Source organism: Camelus dromedarius, chromosome 16 (assembly GCF_036321535.1).
Source record: "Camelus dromedarius isolate mCamDro1 chromosome 16, mCamDro1.pat, whole genome shotgun sequence".
Classification (NCBI taxonomy): Eukaryota; Metazoa; Chordata; class Mammalia; order Artiodactyla; family Camelidae; genus Camelus; species Camelus dromedarius.
This window is the reverse complement of record NC_087451.1, coordinates 48,069,215-48,084,358: the sequence shown is the minus strand read 5'-3', so window position 1 is coordinate 48,084,358 and position 15,144 is coordinate 48,069,215. Positions and strand designations below refer to the sequence as shown.

The 15,144-nt window shown below is 55.5% G+C and overlaps 1 protein-coding gene across 1 annotated transcript; it reads left to right on the top strand.

Moving 5' to 3' along the window:
• Positions 1-502: 502 nt before the first annotated feature.
• Positions 503-14,399, top strand: FOXN1 (forkhead box N1). Its single transcript, XM_010978983.3, has 8 exons — positions 503-625; positions 1,018-1,476; positions 3,738-3,848; positions 5,639-5,769; positions 7,059-7,155; positions 10,359-10,566; positions 10,761-11,252; positions 12,882-14,399. The coding sequence occupies exons 1-8, from the start codon at positions 503-505 to the stop codon at positions 13,199-13,201; spliced, it is 1,941 nt and encodes a 646-aa protein (XP_010977285.3). The 3' UTR covers positions 13,202-14,399.
• The last annotated feature ends 745 nt before the right edge of the window (positions 14,400-15,144 follow it).

The window sequence follows — 15,144 nt, the reverse complement described above, 5'->3', positions numbered from 1 at the left end:
GTTTCCTTATAATTCTAGGAGGTCTGGGCAGAAAGAGCCCTCACATGTCACCCAGTATGAGCCCTGAGTTTCTCGAATGGGGAGTCTAAAACTCAGGAAGGGCAGTGGCCCACACACGGTCACAGGTACCAGGGGGAGTGTGCAGGACCAAAAGCAGAAGTAAACCACACATGCCAGACATCCCACAGTGGGCCGGTGACAGCATCCCCAGTGCTGCACCAGGCTCATGGGGCTGCCAGGCGTCCAAGTCCACCAGACTCCTCTCTCTCTGTTTCCTACTCTGTCTCTCACATTGTTTATCTGCTTCCTTCTGTTTCTGATGTGTCTCTCAGTTTGTCTGTTTATCTGTCTATTTCTCTCTCTCATTAGACATCTGGCTGGAGTCAGGGTCCCAGCCCAGGGATGGGGTGGGAGTGGAGGTGGTGGACTTGGTCTTGGTCAACCCTGGACGCTGGTCCTCACTCTCATCACAGCTGGCTTTCTTCAAGGCCAGGAGTGGGTGATGGTGTCGCTACACCCGCCGCAGTCTGACGTCACGCTGCCGGGCCCCACCAGACTGGAAGGCGAGCCCCAAGGGGACCTCATGCAGGTGCCGGGCCTCCCAGGCTCCCCTGCCTCACAGAATGTAAGTACCTTGCACCTAGGCCTGGGCTGAGGGCTACACGAGCAGCAGGTAGACCATCACCCACCCTCAGGGACCTCCCTGCATCTGTTTTGTCTTTCCACCAACAAACTAGTACCCAGTGACTCCCAGATCCAGAAGTGTTCAGACCTCGGCCTCTGCTTAACCCTTCAGCCTGGGACTTTCCCAGGGCAGGGCTGTGCCTCCATCTGACTGGAGGCGACCCAGGTTTAGGAGCAGTGTGACCTCATCAGATGGGGCTGCCAAGGGCAGACTATGTCTCCCCCATCAACTGGGGGCTCCCCAGAACTCAGCCACTGACCCTTTACCCTAGCACAGAGTAGGGTCCTGGTCCAGCCTCTGCTCATAGGCTCTCTATTCTCTGTCCACCCCAGAAGCATGCCAGCTTCAGCTGCTCATCATTTGTGCCTGATGGCCCTCCAGAGAGGACACCCTCACTGCCCCCACACAGCCCCAGCATCGCATCACCAGGTCCCGAGCAAGTTCACTGCCCAGCCGGCCCTGGCCCGGGCCCCTTCCGGCTCTCACCCTCAGACAAGTACCCCGGCTTTGGCTTCGAGGAGGGCCCAGCAAGCAGCCCCGGGCACTTCCTCAAGGGCAGCCACACGCCTTTCCACCCATATAAGCGGCATTTCCATGAGGACATCTTCCCTGAGGCCCAGACAGCCCTGGCCCTCGATGGACACTCCTTTAAGACCCCCAGGGCCCTGGAGGCCTTCGAGGAGATCCCTGCAGATGTGGGGGAAGCTGAAGCCTTCCTGCCTGGCTTCCCAGCAGAGGCCTGGTGCAACGGGCTCCCCTACCCCAGCCAGGAGCACAGCCCCCAAGTCCTGGTGAGTACCAGTGGCCCAGCGGGCATCCCACCTACCCCTGGCCCAATTTCCGGCGGCCCAGAACAGTTCTTCTGAGATCAAACTCCCTGCCATCCCTTTCCAGACCTTTCCACTCAGGGTTAGTGTGCACCAGGGAAGCAGCAAGCTCAGAGAGTTGGGGTCTCTCAGTTTCCTTCTGGGCCTCCAGGTCAGCTGGGGAGGGGATGCTGACCTGGTCCAGCACAGAAGGGGCAAGGTGGGAGAGGCCGGTCAGACGAAGGAAGCTGGAAGTTTCCCAGAGGCTCCTGAGTCAGGATTCCTGTATGCAACTTTTCTCTGTTTGTTTAAGTGTCAAGAATCCCCAGCCAGACAAACATGCTCATATGTAAATGTGAGAAGAAAAGCACATTCCAGAGGCTAAGAGAAAGGGTTTAGGGAGGAGCCACAGAGCTCAGTATTCTCTCCAGCATCAACATACAGAGTTGAGAGAAGACTTAGGTCTTCTCAAAGGACACTTCTGGGTCCCATTCTTTGCCCAGAGTGGGGCCTGGGTGTATTCATAGAAATACCTTGGAAGCTCAACATGTCCCTCCATGGCCATCCCCACAAGCTGTGTGACCTTGGGCAAGTCACTTAACCTCTCTGAGCCTCATCAGAAGAACATGGTTAACAGGACCTACCTCATAGGCTTGTTGTCATGGGAAGAGGAAAGCTAAAGAGAGCTTTGCTCCCCATTCCCCAGCCTGGGCTGTGCCTACTCCAGATGCCTACCAGCTCTCCTTACCTCTTGCTTTCAAACAGCTTTCATTCCATCCCCACACCACCCCCCAAAAAAAGTCTGTTTCCAAGTCGAAAGACAGAAAAGCAGCTAGGCATTTACTAGCTGTGGCCAAGATGGGATCTGGTTCTGGTTCTGGTTCTGGGACCCTTTGATGGCTTCTCCCCAGGCCCATTGAACACGACAGTGGCCCACAGTGAGGGTACCATTATATCAGCTACTGCCTCCTAAATGTCCACTCAGTGCCAGCTCCTGGTCACTGTGCCAGATGTTTTCTTTCAAATGCCCTGTTTAATCTTCATGACAACCCTCTAAAGAGTTCCCATTATACCCATTTTGCAGATGAGGAAACTGGTTCCATAGAGACCAAGTGATTTGCCCAAGGATTCTCAGCTGAGATTTGAGCTCGCTCTTTTACTCCCCGCGCAGTGGAGAAGAGCTCGGGCCCAGAGACCCATAGCTAGCTGGTCGACTCATTGACTCGCTGAGTGACCTTGGGCATATCACTTCCCCTCTACAGGCTCAGCCCCATCATCTGCCAAATGATAGGGTTGGACATAGTGTTTGTGGCCCTTCCAGGCCTGAGCTTCTATGATTATGGTTATCTCTGCATCAGCCACCCCAGGGCACACCCAGAAAGAGCTCAAACTGATTTGACCCTCTAGGCCCAGATGCTGGTTCCCAAGGCCCCTGGTAACCCCAGGAAGAATGGTCCACCTGCTCCTGGCCTTATTCACCTTCCGTACCTAGCTGCACACTCTTTCTGGTCCTACTCAGGGTAGAGCTCTGTGCTAGTCCCTGGGAGCTCCATGTGGGGCTTACAATCCATGGGAAGCCAGGATCTGGCCAGCACCACTAGCAGCAGTTGCAGGCTCCCTGTGCCAGAGTGAGGGGGCCATGGGGCTCCAGCAGACCAGCAACTGGGTAGGCTTCCCAGATCAGAGGCTCTGACTTGGAGATGGCCAGAGTAGACACGACTCACCAGTCCCCTCCAGAGAGCTTGTTGGATTTCTTCTGCCTTCACCACGGCTCTGCAATGGGAATTCTAGAGCAGTAGCCTTTTCTGGGTGTCCTTTGCAGACCTGAGAGGCTGGCAATTCTGAATCAGCAAGCAGCCCCGAGCCAGGCCTGGTGAGTGAGGTCAGGTAGTGCACCCTGGTGCCATTCCAGGGAGACCTCTGGTCCTACCCCAGCATCAGGCTGACCATTGACAAGTCTCCCCCACTTCTCTGGACATCCTAGCCTCAGCCTTTCACCTGCAGTGAGGCTGTGGGAGCAGGGGAAGAGCTGTTGGTTCCAGCCCCAGTTCCACCACTAACTTGCTGAATTCCCTCAGGAAAATCTCTGCCCTTTGCTGTTCTCTATTTGTTCTCCAGGAATAGGGTTGGGGGCAGGGTGGGTGGAAGGGCACAGAATAGAAGTTGCTTTTGTTTAAGGTTCAGGACACAGAAGAGAGAAAGAAAAATAAGATCCAGCCCGGTCATCTGTTTTACCCTTCCAGCAGGGATCGGAAGTCAAGGTCAAGCCCCCAGCTCTGGAGAGTGGTCCAGGAATGTACTGTTACCAGCCCCCGTTGCAGCACATGTACTGTCCCTCCCAGCCCCCCTTCCATCAGGTGGGTCCGGGGCAGGTGGGTATGTGTTCCCAGGGTCTCAGGATATTATGTGCATGTGTGCTGTGTGGGTGTGTATGTGAGTGTGTGTGTGCATGCCTGAATGGGCAGGTAGGAGCAGCAGGGTCCTGAACCTCAGGCTGGGCCACCCGGGGCAGGGAACAGGGATTCACAGGAAGGGAAGAAACTGTCCTTCTCTCAGGATGGGTGAGGCTTGTCTGAGGTCCTGACAGTGCCTGAGAGGACTCAGGAAAGAGAGTAGGGCTGAGATTGGGGCTGGACGTGAACCAAAAAGGGAGAGAAGAAGAGAGCTAGACAAAGACCGAGCAAAAAGAAAAGGAGCAAGTCGGGTGACACACAAGGCTGAGCAGGGCAGGGAATAATGGGCTCCTGTCTGGGTCAGCTACCACCTTGTTATGTGACCTTGGCCTCAAACTTCCCTTTAGCCTAGACAGGGTGGGACTAGGCATGAGGTTAGGGGGCCTTTCCACCTGGAGGCTCCAAGTCAGTCATTATTGGCCCTTCCCCCTTCCCTACCCCACTGCCCAGCCTCAGCTCCTCCCAGATCCAGAGGATGCAAAGTAATTGCCTGACACTGGCATAGGATGGAGGTTTTTTAAAAAGAGAAAGAAAAGAGCCCCAGAGCAGCCAGGCAGCTCCCAGGAGTCACCGGGCAAGACAGAGCAAGTGGTTGCCCAGCGCCCAGCTCCATCCACCTGCAGCCTGGCACTGAGACAGGCCCTGCCTGTGGAGCAGGTTCTACTCCCAGCTCTTTGGCATTGGCCAAGCCAGGGAGGCAGGCACGTGGGTGGGGGGAGGGGGTGGTCAGACTGCTTGCTTTGTGTAGGGAAAGACAGAGAAGGAAGGAAGCAGAGGGAACACTTGAGGAATCATCCTCAATCTGTGAGGAGCCTGGCTGGAGTGGCCCAGCCATCCTGAAACTCACAGTCTAACCCAGGATGGGGGGCGGCCCTGACATAGCCTGCCCCGTCAGGGACTGAGCCATGGCAGGGCTAAGGGGCTACCAGACCTTAAACGGCCCCACCATGCCCAGCCCTGCCTTGATGCCCTCTGTTCTCTGCACCCTCTTGCTCGAAGAAGATGGCCGCACCCAGGACTTTATGGAGCCTGCAGAGAGGGTGACTCAGGCACCAAGTGTCTCTCGAGTGACCTGGAAAGAGCACTTCAGCCCAGAGCAGATGGGGGAGTCAGAGTCTCCTACTCCCCCCTCACCCTCATAAAACATCATCCCTGGCACCGCAGCCACTCCCTTTGCCATAAAACCACCTCCTACCCTCACCTGCCCACCACCATGACCGGCCCTTTCAAAGAACCACTGAAACTCGTAAAAGGTGGCAGTGCCCAGCAAACGCCCAGGCTGGACACCCCACTTCTGGCCCAGCCACTCCAGGAGATGCAAGGGAGGCCTGGAGCACCTGCCCAGAAGGTACAGGCTACCCCTCACACTCTCTAGCCCAGCGCCTATCCTATTACCATGGCAACCAGCGTACCTAGAGGCCAGAGAGGAAGATTCTGGAGGAAGGGAGCTTTGAGGCTTCTGAGATCCTCAGTTCTGGAATGTGGATCTCCTCACAGGCCCTCAGATAGCCACATCCTTGGCCAGCCCCCTCAGATAGCTCTGACTTTGGAGTCCGTGACTGTGGGTGGTAGAGCCCATGAGAGAAGAATCAAGCCCCAGTTCCTTCTCTGGATGCACATGAATGGGGGGAGGGACCCCATCCTTGGGAAAACTGGTTACCATGGCAACCATTCTGCCCCTTTGACCTCTACAGTACTCACCAGGTGGTAGCAGCTACCCTGTACCCTACCTGGGCTCCTCACACTATCCATACCAGCGGATCGCACCCCAGGCCAGCACCGACGGGCACCAGCCTCTCTTCCCGAAACCCATTTACTCCTACAGGTATGTTTCTCAGCTCTCCTGGGGTAGAAAAAAGAGGGGTCAGAGGAACCTTAGGGAAAGTGAGGCATGGAGTCCTCGAGGTATAAGAGTAACAGCAGAGGGTGGAAGGCATACCCAGTAGGCTTCCAAAGGATGCTTGAGAGAAGATTCCAGCATGAGGGCAGGGGGATATAGCAGCTCACCTCTGACCTCTCATCCAACCCTGAGGAGCCATGTGTGACTCACAGCAGTTGCTGAAACCCTGGAGTGAGCCCACTAAGTTCTCGCTTCCTGGGACCCAGGTACTGAGCATTCAGGGGGGGAATGCCCCCCTTTTACCCCCTGTCCCTAGGTACGGAGAGAAGCCCCCCTGCCCAAAGCTCTACTGGAAATTAGTGAGGGATGAGATCTGCAGATATGACTCAGTTATCCAGCATCTGCCAGATGTGGTGCAATTTCTCTGGGACTGGGGTTATAAGTGCCAGGCCAGCAGCACCAGCCCATCTGGAAGACCTTCCATCTGAACTTTTGTTCACCCAACCAGTACTGACACTTGACCTCCTATGGGCCAGGTCCCACGTGGGGTCAGGTCACCAGCCAGTGTGAGCTTAGGGGAAGGAAAAGAAACTTAAACATCAGCCAGGAGCACAGAGAAGGGGTTTGTGGAAGGCAGACCAACACAGAAAGGAGCACGTGCAATCCTTAGAGTCCAGCAGAATTGGGTTCAAGTCCAGGCTCTGAATTTATGAGCTGTGAAACCTCAGACAAGTTACTTAATCTCTCTGAGCCTCTGTTTATTCATTTGTTTAAAAAAAAGCAAAAAAAAGAACAGCAATATTCAGGCCTTTGGATGGATTAAGTGAGAGAATATGTCTGGAGCATTGTAGTTTTAGTTCCTTCCCTTACTATCCAGCATTCATGCAGTTGACTGAGGGCTGACCAGTAATGACTGCTTCCATTTAATGAGTGCCTTCTATATGCTAGGCATCCTCCTTAATCCTCACAACTCTGAGGTAGCTTTCTTCACTTCAAAGCTGAGGAAACTGAGGCTCAGAGAGGTGAAGGCACTCACCCAAAGTCACACAGCTGTTGAGTGGCTAAAGCCGGGATTGCAACCCAGGTCCCTTAGATGCCACAAGACCCCAGTGGACACTTTTTCATTCCTTCTCCTTCCGACCGTGTAGGGCCTCTCTCCCATGAATACTACGGTAGGTTATTCCTCCTTGTCTACTCCAGCTAGGGCAGGGGGATGGGGTGAGACTCCAGACTCCATCAGAGGTTCAAACTCTCAGAGCTTTCTCTGCCTTCAGCATCCTCATCTTCATGGCCCTTAAGAACAGTAAAACTGGCAGCCTTCCCGTCAGCGAGATCTACAATTTTATGACGGAGCACTTTCCTTACTTCAAGGTGAGCCCCAAATCCACCCTACTTCACCATGCCCCAAGTTCTGGGCAAGCCAGGCCTTTCTGGAGCCAGAGAATTCTGTTGGGAGGTGGGAGATGAGTTAGAACAAAAGCCAGAAGAGGGTGTACCCCCTACACGCTTTCCCTTTTCTCCACTTCAGAAGGACAGTTCTGTGTGGAGAACAGAGTTCAAGCCATTCACCCGAGGCCACACAGCAGGCTGGAGTCAGACCTCGTGCTGGTGGAAGGTGGACAGGTCAATCCTGATAGGCTTCAAGGAGCATCCTCCTACTCCAAGTAGGGAGGGAGAGCTTGGGAAGAGACGAGAGACTGTTCCCACCCCTACCCCCAGCATGTTCCACAGCTGGAGGAATTTGGGTAGGAGCTGGCCAGCCAAGGTGACACGGGATGTTGGGACTGCAGAACCCGTTGCCTTCTCGGGAGAGATTAGGATCTGCTTCTGTGGGTGGCAGGCTCAGCTGCAGTTCTGCCAGAAAGCGGGGTGTGGGCTTTATGGTTTTGGAGTGTCCCAGGGAACTGGCTGGTTCATCTGACCTTCCCATGGATACGATCTAGTTTCTGTCATCCACAGAAGGGGCTTCTGGGGCTCTCCCAGACTTTGTCCCCAGATGCAGGGCAGATGCTCTTCTCTCCAGATGGGCAAATCCATCAGAGAGGGTGATCCACTTTCTCAAGGCCAAACAGCAGGTGGGACCACTTGCTGGCTCAAGTTCTCTGGCTTCACACACGAACCACTTCCCTTGTCTGAATGCCCCTGGGGTAGGTGCAGGGGAGGTCAGCCCTTGTGTGTGATGAGTGCCTTCTCCAAGGCCCGCACCCTGGTGGAGACAATCTCAGGCAGAGGGCCGGAGCTGAGGCCCAGGTAATCCAGAATTCAGCTCCACCTGCCAGTGGGTGATTCCTGGCCCCACCGTCTCCCCAGTTGTCCTACCTGGGGATGATTTGAGGCTGATATTCAAACAAGTTTGTACTTGCCTAGCTACCATGAGGAATGGGCAGGATGGCCAGAGTGGTCTGGCCAAGAATGGAAAGGTATAGTCATCCACCAGAGGTTCTGTAAGGAAGAAGAGGTAGGAGCAGAGTTGCTAATGGGATTCAGAAGCATGAAACCTGATATCCAGGGCTCTCCCTCTATACCCCAGCAGGTCAGGGTACCAAAGTCTTCCTGGCTCCTAAAGCTTTTGGAGGGTCCCCTAGGGCTTCAAGGAGCCAGGCCAGAGATAGAGAAGTGAGGGCCAGCCCTGCTCCTCTCAGCCTTTCCTCCCTGCCAACTCCCAACCTGGCCTCCAGCCCCTCCCTGCATCTCATCTTCCTGGCTTAATTATTTTTCCTGGGAGCCATGTAATCCCTGTTTTATGGGGCTGAGGAGTGAAGAGGTCTAACTGCTTTTTTTTTTTTTTTTGGCTCTAGTTGTTGTTCTTAGCCAGTTGCATCACTCCCTCACTCCTGAATTTACACTTGACTTCAGAGAGAAAGCATCTGTAAGGATGGGACCGGCCCCAGATGAAGGCAGTCCAATGGGGTGACCTGGGCAGGGCCCTTAATTAGGGAACAGAGCTGGAATCTGGGCTCTGTCGCTGCCTCCTTGTGAGATCCAGGGCTAGACCCTTTCTTCTCTGGATCTCAGTTTCCCAATCTGTAAAATGGTCAGGTTGGACCAGTTGGCACATAGATTCACTTTCAACTCTGATAATTCCCCTCTCACCCACCTGAAGAATTAGTTCAAGGTCCCCTGCCCTCTCTCTCACTCTCCAGTGGAAGGTCATTTTTCTGGGCAAGGACAGAGTGGATGCTGGGGTGGGCAGCACCCATGCCCAAAGCAGCTGAGATGCGCATCCTATAGCCCCATGAGTCAGGAATGTGGGACTGGGGAAGTTCCAGCCACTGGACATAATTGCTAGTGCTGACCATCCCTCTTCCAAATAGGAAGTGGCAGGGGTGGGTGCTGCCCTGGCATCCCAAAGTCACAGATTTATAGGGCCATAAAAGGGCCCAGTGGCCATTAACTCTGACCACCAGGCAACACAGCCTTGACTTCTAGTAGGGACTGTCATTGGAGTTGAAGGTGAATCCCCAGCTCGCTGGTCTGGTGGCTCCGGAATCCCCCCTTATGACCCTGAGAGCCTTGGGGGTCATCTCAACCAGCCCTCTGCCCCAAGTCAGCGGCCCCTGAGAAAGTCTCCAGCAGTTCCTGCCAGCAACTTGCAGTGATGCTGGCATCAGGACCCAGTTCTGCTGGGCATGATTCAGCCTGGCTGCTCCCTGGGGCAAGTGAGCTGTGGAGAAGGGAGTGGCTGCCCCTCATTTAGCAGAAACTGTGAGCTGAAAGGGAGAGGGGCCCGGGAGTGAGGGTGAAGGGACCCTACCAGCCAGAGTGGGTGCTCTGTTGGGCCCATGACTGCCCCAGAACCTGGAACAGAGCTGGAGGTATGGGAGTGGGGATGGGGGTGCCCACTGGCACCCCCCTGCCAACGCCTCTCACCCAACTGAGTCAGCCTAATGGTTTTTACAACCCTCCCTGGGCACAATTACTGCACTGGTGGCATGACCGGGCCTACTAATGGGTGTTTATTCTGTTGGCACGAGCACCCCCCGCCTGAGGGCTGGCCTCCCCACCAGGGCACGCCCCTCCAGGCACACTCATGTGAAGACTCACACCCACACATGCATACAATCACGGATACCCACACACATACCCAGAGAGACTTTCTCACACACACTCAGCCTCAGGGATACACATGTCCTCACACTCAGAAGAATTCACGGGCCCATAACCCAGAGACAAGCTCACAGCAGAGAGACACAGCACCAGAGAGCTCAGCATAATGAGTCCCTTTCCACGGAGGGGTCCAAGCACAGACAGAAAGACCCAGTGGGGAGTGGTCCAAACCCAGATGGGCCAGGGGCAGGGCTCTCTGTAGCACCACCAGTCCTTCCTTTATGAATCACCTTGACAGTTCTCTGACAGGTCCGTGGGAGATGGGAGTAGGATGAAGGCAGATTTTAGGTGATAACCAATAACTGCGGTCAAGGTTCCTGCCCACCCCTGCCCCGCCCCTGAAGGGTCCCAAACCGGGGCTGAGTGCTGAGGAGGACGACAAGCCCCAGAGCAGGTGCCCAGAGGGCAAAGGAGTTGTCTGGAGCACTGACCACGGCCTGAATTCTTGTCTTGCTCTGCTCTGGCAGACGGCACCCGATGGCTGGAAGAATTCTGTCCGCCACAACCTGTCTCTCAACAAGTGCTTTGAGAAGGTGGAGAACAAATCAGGAAGTTCCTCTCGCAAGGGCTGCCTGTGGGCCCTCAATCCATCCAAGATTGACAAGATGCAGGAAGAGCTGCAGAAGTGGAAGAGGAAAGATCCCATTGCCGTGCGCAAGAGCATGGCCAAGCCAGGTGAAGCTGATGGGCTGTTTAGAGAAGGCCCCAGGGGACCCAGGAGCCAAACATATCAAACGGTAGGGGAGGCCAGAAAATCTGAGCAAGGAGAATTGATGAATGAGGAGAGGGCCTGAGTGTGGTTCCAAGGCTGGGATGGTGTGTGGGGAGAGGGAGGTCTCAATGTTTCCTGTTCTCTTGGGTCTTTTCAGAAGAGCTGGACAGCCTCATTGGAGACAAGAGGGAGAAGCTGGGATCCCCACTGCTGGGCTGCCCACCCCCTGGACTGGCAGGCTCAGGCCCCATACGGCCCCTGGCACCTCCAGCTGGGCTCTCCCAGCCGCTGCACTCAATCCATCCAGCTCCGGGCCCTATTCCTGGCAAGAATTCCCTGCAGGACCTACTTGGGGGGCACGCACCCGCCTGCTATGGGCAGACGTATTCACACCTCTCACCAGGCCTGGCCCCTCCTGGGCCTCCGCAGCCATTATTCCCACAGCCAGATGGGCACCTTGAGCTGCGGGCTCAGCCGGACAACCCCCAGGACTCGCCTCTGCCTGCCCACACCCCACCCAGCCACAGTGCCAAGGTACTGGCTGAGCCTTCCCCAGCCAGGACCATGCATGACACCCTGCTGCCAGATGGAGATCTTGGCACCGACCTGGATGCCATCAACCCCTCTCTCACCGACTTTGACTTCCAGGGTGAGCTGTGGATGGGAAAAGGGAGGTGGCATAGGACTGGAGAGGGGCATTTGGCAGGGTGGCCCATCCTCTAAAGTCTCCAGGCTGTAGCCTGCTAACTGCTGAGTCAACTGAAGCAGGGAAGGCCCAAGCTGGCGGTGGGTGTTAAGGGGCGAAGAGGAATCAGAGAGGTTCAGCAACTGCCTGGAGTCACACAGCTAGTGGCAAGGGTCTGTTCCCCATTCAATGTTAACCCCCTCCTCCTGGTGCCCTTAAACATGTTCTAACTGACCCTATCACCAAACCACTCTCAGCTCTGAGTCGGCTGGAAAGGGCCTGATATTCCTTTCCATACTAGGTTGTGAACAACTGACAGTCTGAACATTCCCAGACACTACTGCATTTTCTCTGAGCTCATCTTCTAATGCAGAAGGAGAGAGATCTTCCCCCTGGAGGAATATGCTTGCTGCCTCAGATCTAGGCAGGTCCCAGGGAGAGGTTCTCTTCCCTTCCATCCTGCCTGCTCCATCTCTGCCTGTGGCCAGCCCCACCCATTCCCATCTAAACTCTAGTGCCCTGGTACTGGCCACAGGGGATTTGAAGGAAGGTGCTGATCCAGGTCTCAGAGGCAGGGGACATCCTCAAGCAGGTGGGGGCAGCCCAGTGAGATCTCCCAGTCTGATGGGGAGAGAGCCAGATCTGGGGAAGCTATTGTTAGAAACAGGGAACTAGAGCCTCATCTCCCTCCAGAAGTGGGGAGAGGGCTTAACAGCCTCAGAAGAGGCTATAGACACATGGGCTACTGTACACATTTACCAGAGCCCCTACTAACTGCCAGGCATCATGTAAGGTGCTTTCTATGTGCTCTCTCACATGGGCCTATAGGATAGGAGGGATTATTAAACCCATTTCACAGATGTACACCAAGGTTAATTAATTTATCAGGGTCACTTAGCTAGAAAGAAAGAGAGTTAGAATTGGAACCCAGGCAGCCAAGTTCAGTCCAGGCTTTAGACCAGCCCTCTTCCTCCAAGCCCTACAGCCCTGATTCCCAGGGTAGGAGCTGCAGACCCTGACCTGCCACAATGCAGCTCACATGACACAGAGAGGAGAAACAGGTGGCAGCGCAGTCTGCTCCCTAGAGTCAGTGCTTCCTGGCTTTGCCCCCGACCCTTGGTCCTGCAGTGGAGGACACCCAGGGAGCCGAGCCCAATCACCTCATTGGATCCAACAGTGCATTGCTGGAAGCTCTTTGGTCTGGGCTGCAGATCCATCTTCACTGGGAGCCTGGGCAATAGCCAGAATGAAGAGCTCCTGGGGCTCCCTCCCCAGGGTAACCCTGGAATGTACAGCATCTGCATAAACCCTTCCAATAGGCAGCTCTCAAATCCTTGACCCTCCCCACAACCACCCCTGGAAAAAAAAGAGCCACTGAGATCATTTGGGCTGTGGTTTTCAAACTGTCCTACATGGGAGGAGGAATCAGAGTGGTTCAGCAACTGCCTAGGATCATACAGCTAGTTCCAAGGGTCTGTGCCCCATTCAATGTTACCCTAGTCCTGCTCTTTCCAACATGTGAAGGCCACGGGGTGGGGGGCAGACAGGGCTCCTTGGTGCCTCCCAGTGATGCCTGTTCTCTTCCCGCAATAGGAAACCTGTGGGAACAACTGAAGGATGACAGCTTGGCCCTTGACCCCTTGGTACTGGTGACCTCATCCCCAACGCCATCTTCGATGCCACCACCCCCACCTCCACCCCACTGCTTCCCCCCTGGGCCTTGTCTGGCAGAGACAGGCTGTGAGGCAGGCGACTTGGCACCACCAGGCAACGGGGGCTCTGGGGCACTGGGTGACCTGCATCTCACCACCCTCTATTCGGCCTTCATGGAGCTGGAGCCCACGCCCCCCACGGACCCTGCTGGCCCCTCTGTGTACCTCAGCCCCAGCTCCAAGCCCATGGCTTTAGCATGAGCCATGCCCAGTAGCAGCAGCTCCAGCCTTTGCCTGGCCTGGAGGTCCCAGCTGGCCGCCCACATCGGGTTCACCTTAAAGGTCAAGGAAGGAAAACATTCCCTGTCCCCTAAGCCACTAAGCCAACTTGTATGTTAGCTGGCAGCTGGGGTGAAGAAGACACCACCCAGGACTCTGCCACTCACACATTTCTGCCGCCTGGTACGTCAGCGCCTCGCTCAGGGCCCCTGAAGCACAAATGTCTGGGCAAGAAGAAAACGCACTCTCCCTAGCTCACACTCACACTTAAGCCTTCATGCACGTGTGCACACATGAGTGCACACACACACAGACACGGTTATTCAGACATAACCCACTCACATACATTATATCCAGAGGAATCAGAACTACATCCCAGAGCCTGACTTCATTTTGGGGGCAGCTGAGAGCTGAAGCCTTTGGTTACCAGAAGCTCAGGGGCCCCATGCCAGGTCCAAGACCACCGTGGAACCCCATTCTCACATCCACATCCTCTGCAGGCCTGGTCCCCTCAGGGCATGACCTTTCCCAGCAGCCCCCTGTATTTATTCTCCCATCTTCATCCCAGCAGCCTATCAAGAAGGAAGAGATATGGAGCCCCTCCCCAAGGTGTCTGTGGGCCCCCCGGGGGTGAATAGTCAGCAGCACCCCCTCTGCCAGGCCCTATCCGTCCTCAACATAAGCTCTGTCTGGCTTCCCCCAGGGTGACACACAGGAGGGGCAAATTCACCCCAGGGCCAAACTGAGCCCAATTCCAAAGTGTTTGGAAAACCCCTTGCCTCGGAAACTTGAAAGTGTCCTTTTCTCCCAGCCCTGGGTGCAGGAAGGGCCCCTCCAGCTCACTACAATCTCACTCCTAGAAATTCATGTAGTTTAGGTCCCAGTTTATGAATTACTTACAACTGTCTCAGACAGCCTGGGCATTCAGGGAAGCCTGGTACAGGCTGGTGGGGGAGCACCCATGACCCCTCTTTTTGACTGCTTGGCAGGCCCAGATGCCTGCCACACCCTACCTGGGAGCCCAACCTCTACCCAGTGGGAGCCTCAGCCTGCCCTGGGCCTGAGGATGACAAGAACCCCCAGAGGTTGGCCCTAGGCTCAGATGAGGCAAAGCAGAACCCTCGATGGCCTGCCATTGTCCCCTGTCCTGGAACAATAAAGCAAGTGCCTTGTGGTCTCACTACCAAGCCTTCCTTTCTGGACCCCCCCTCCCTGGGGCAGAAAGTTTAGGACACACTGACTATAGATTCCCTGGGCCTGTGATTTTACCCTGACCCTCACCTAGGACTGTGAAGTTTTCAAATCCAAAGAGTGAGGCATCTAGGAGGACGTCCTGACCAGCACGGGTAAGGATGAGGGGGCAGGCGGGCGATATCTCTTCCCAGGAGAACTTCCAAAGGGATTGGAGGAAGCAGCTGCCAGAAGGGGTCACTTCCCTATCCAAGCTGTGCCTTCCTGCCCCCATGTTTCCCTGGCTGGGCTCTGGGTTCCACAGGTGACCTGAATGTGCAGTGTGCACTGCCAGCCCTGGAGGACGGTCCCTGGAGGGTTAGGAGCCCACTTGGCCCCACTTCAGGTACCACCACCAGGCAGGCTGCTGTCACCAAACAGCAGCCTGAGAGGCAGAACAGGGATGGGACAGGTATGGGAGCTGAAAGAACACACACGGACCTCGAGTCTCAGAGCAGCCACAGGTAGGGCTTCTGCTTAGAAAGTTCTTCCAGGGGCCAGGCCTGGGTGCCAGGAACACTACCTACCTGCCCCAGAGGACAGCTCTGCAGAGGGTCTCACGATGGAACCCCACCCTATACCAGCACCCTCCCTCCCAGAGGCTCTAAGGCCAGGTCCAGGGCTAAAGGGATAGGGTCAGGTAGGAAGAGGTGGAAGCCACAGCCAGCCAGTGCACCCGAGAGGAAGAGACCCAC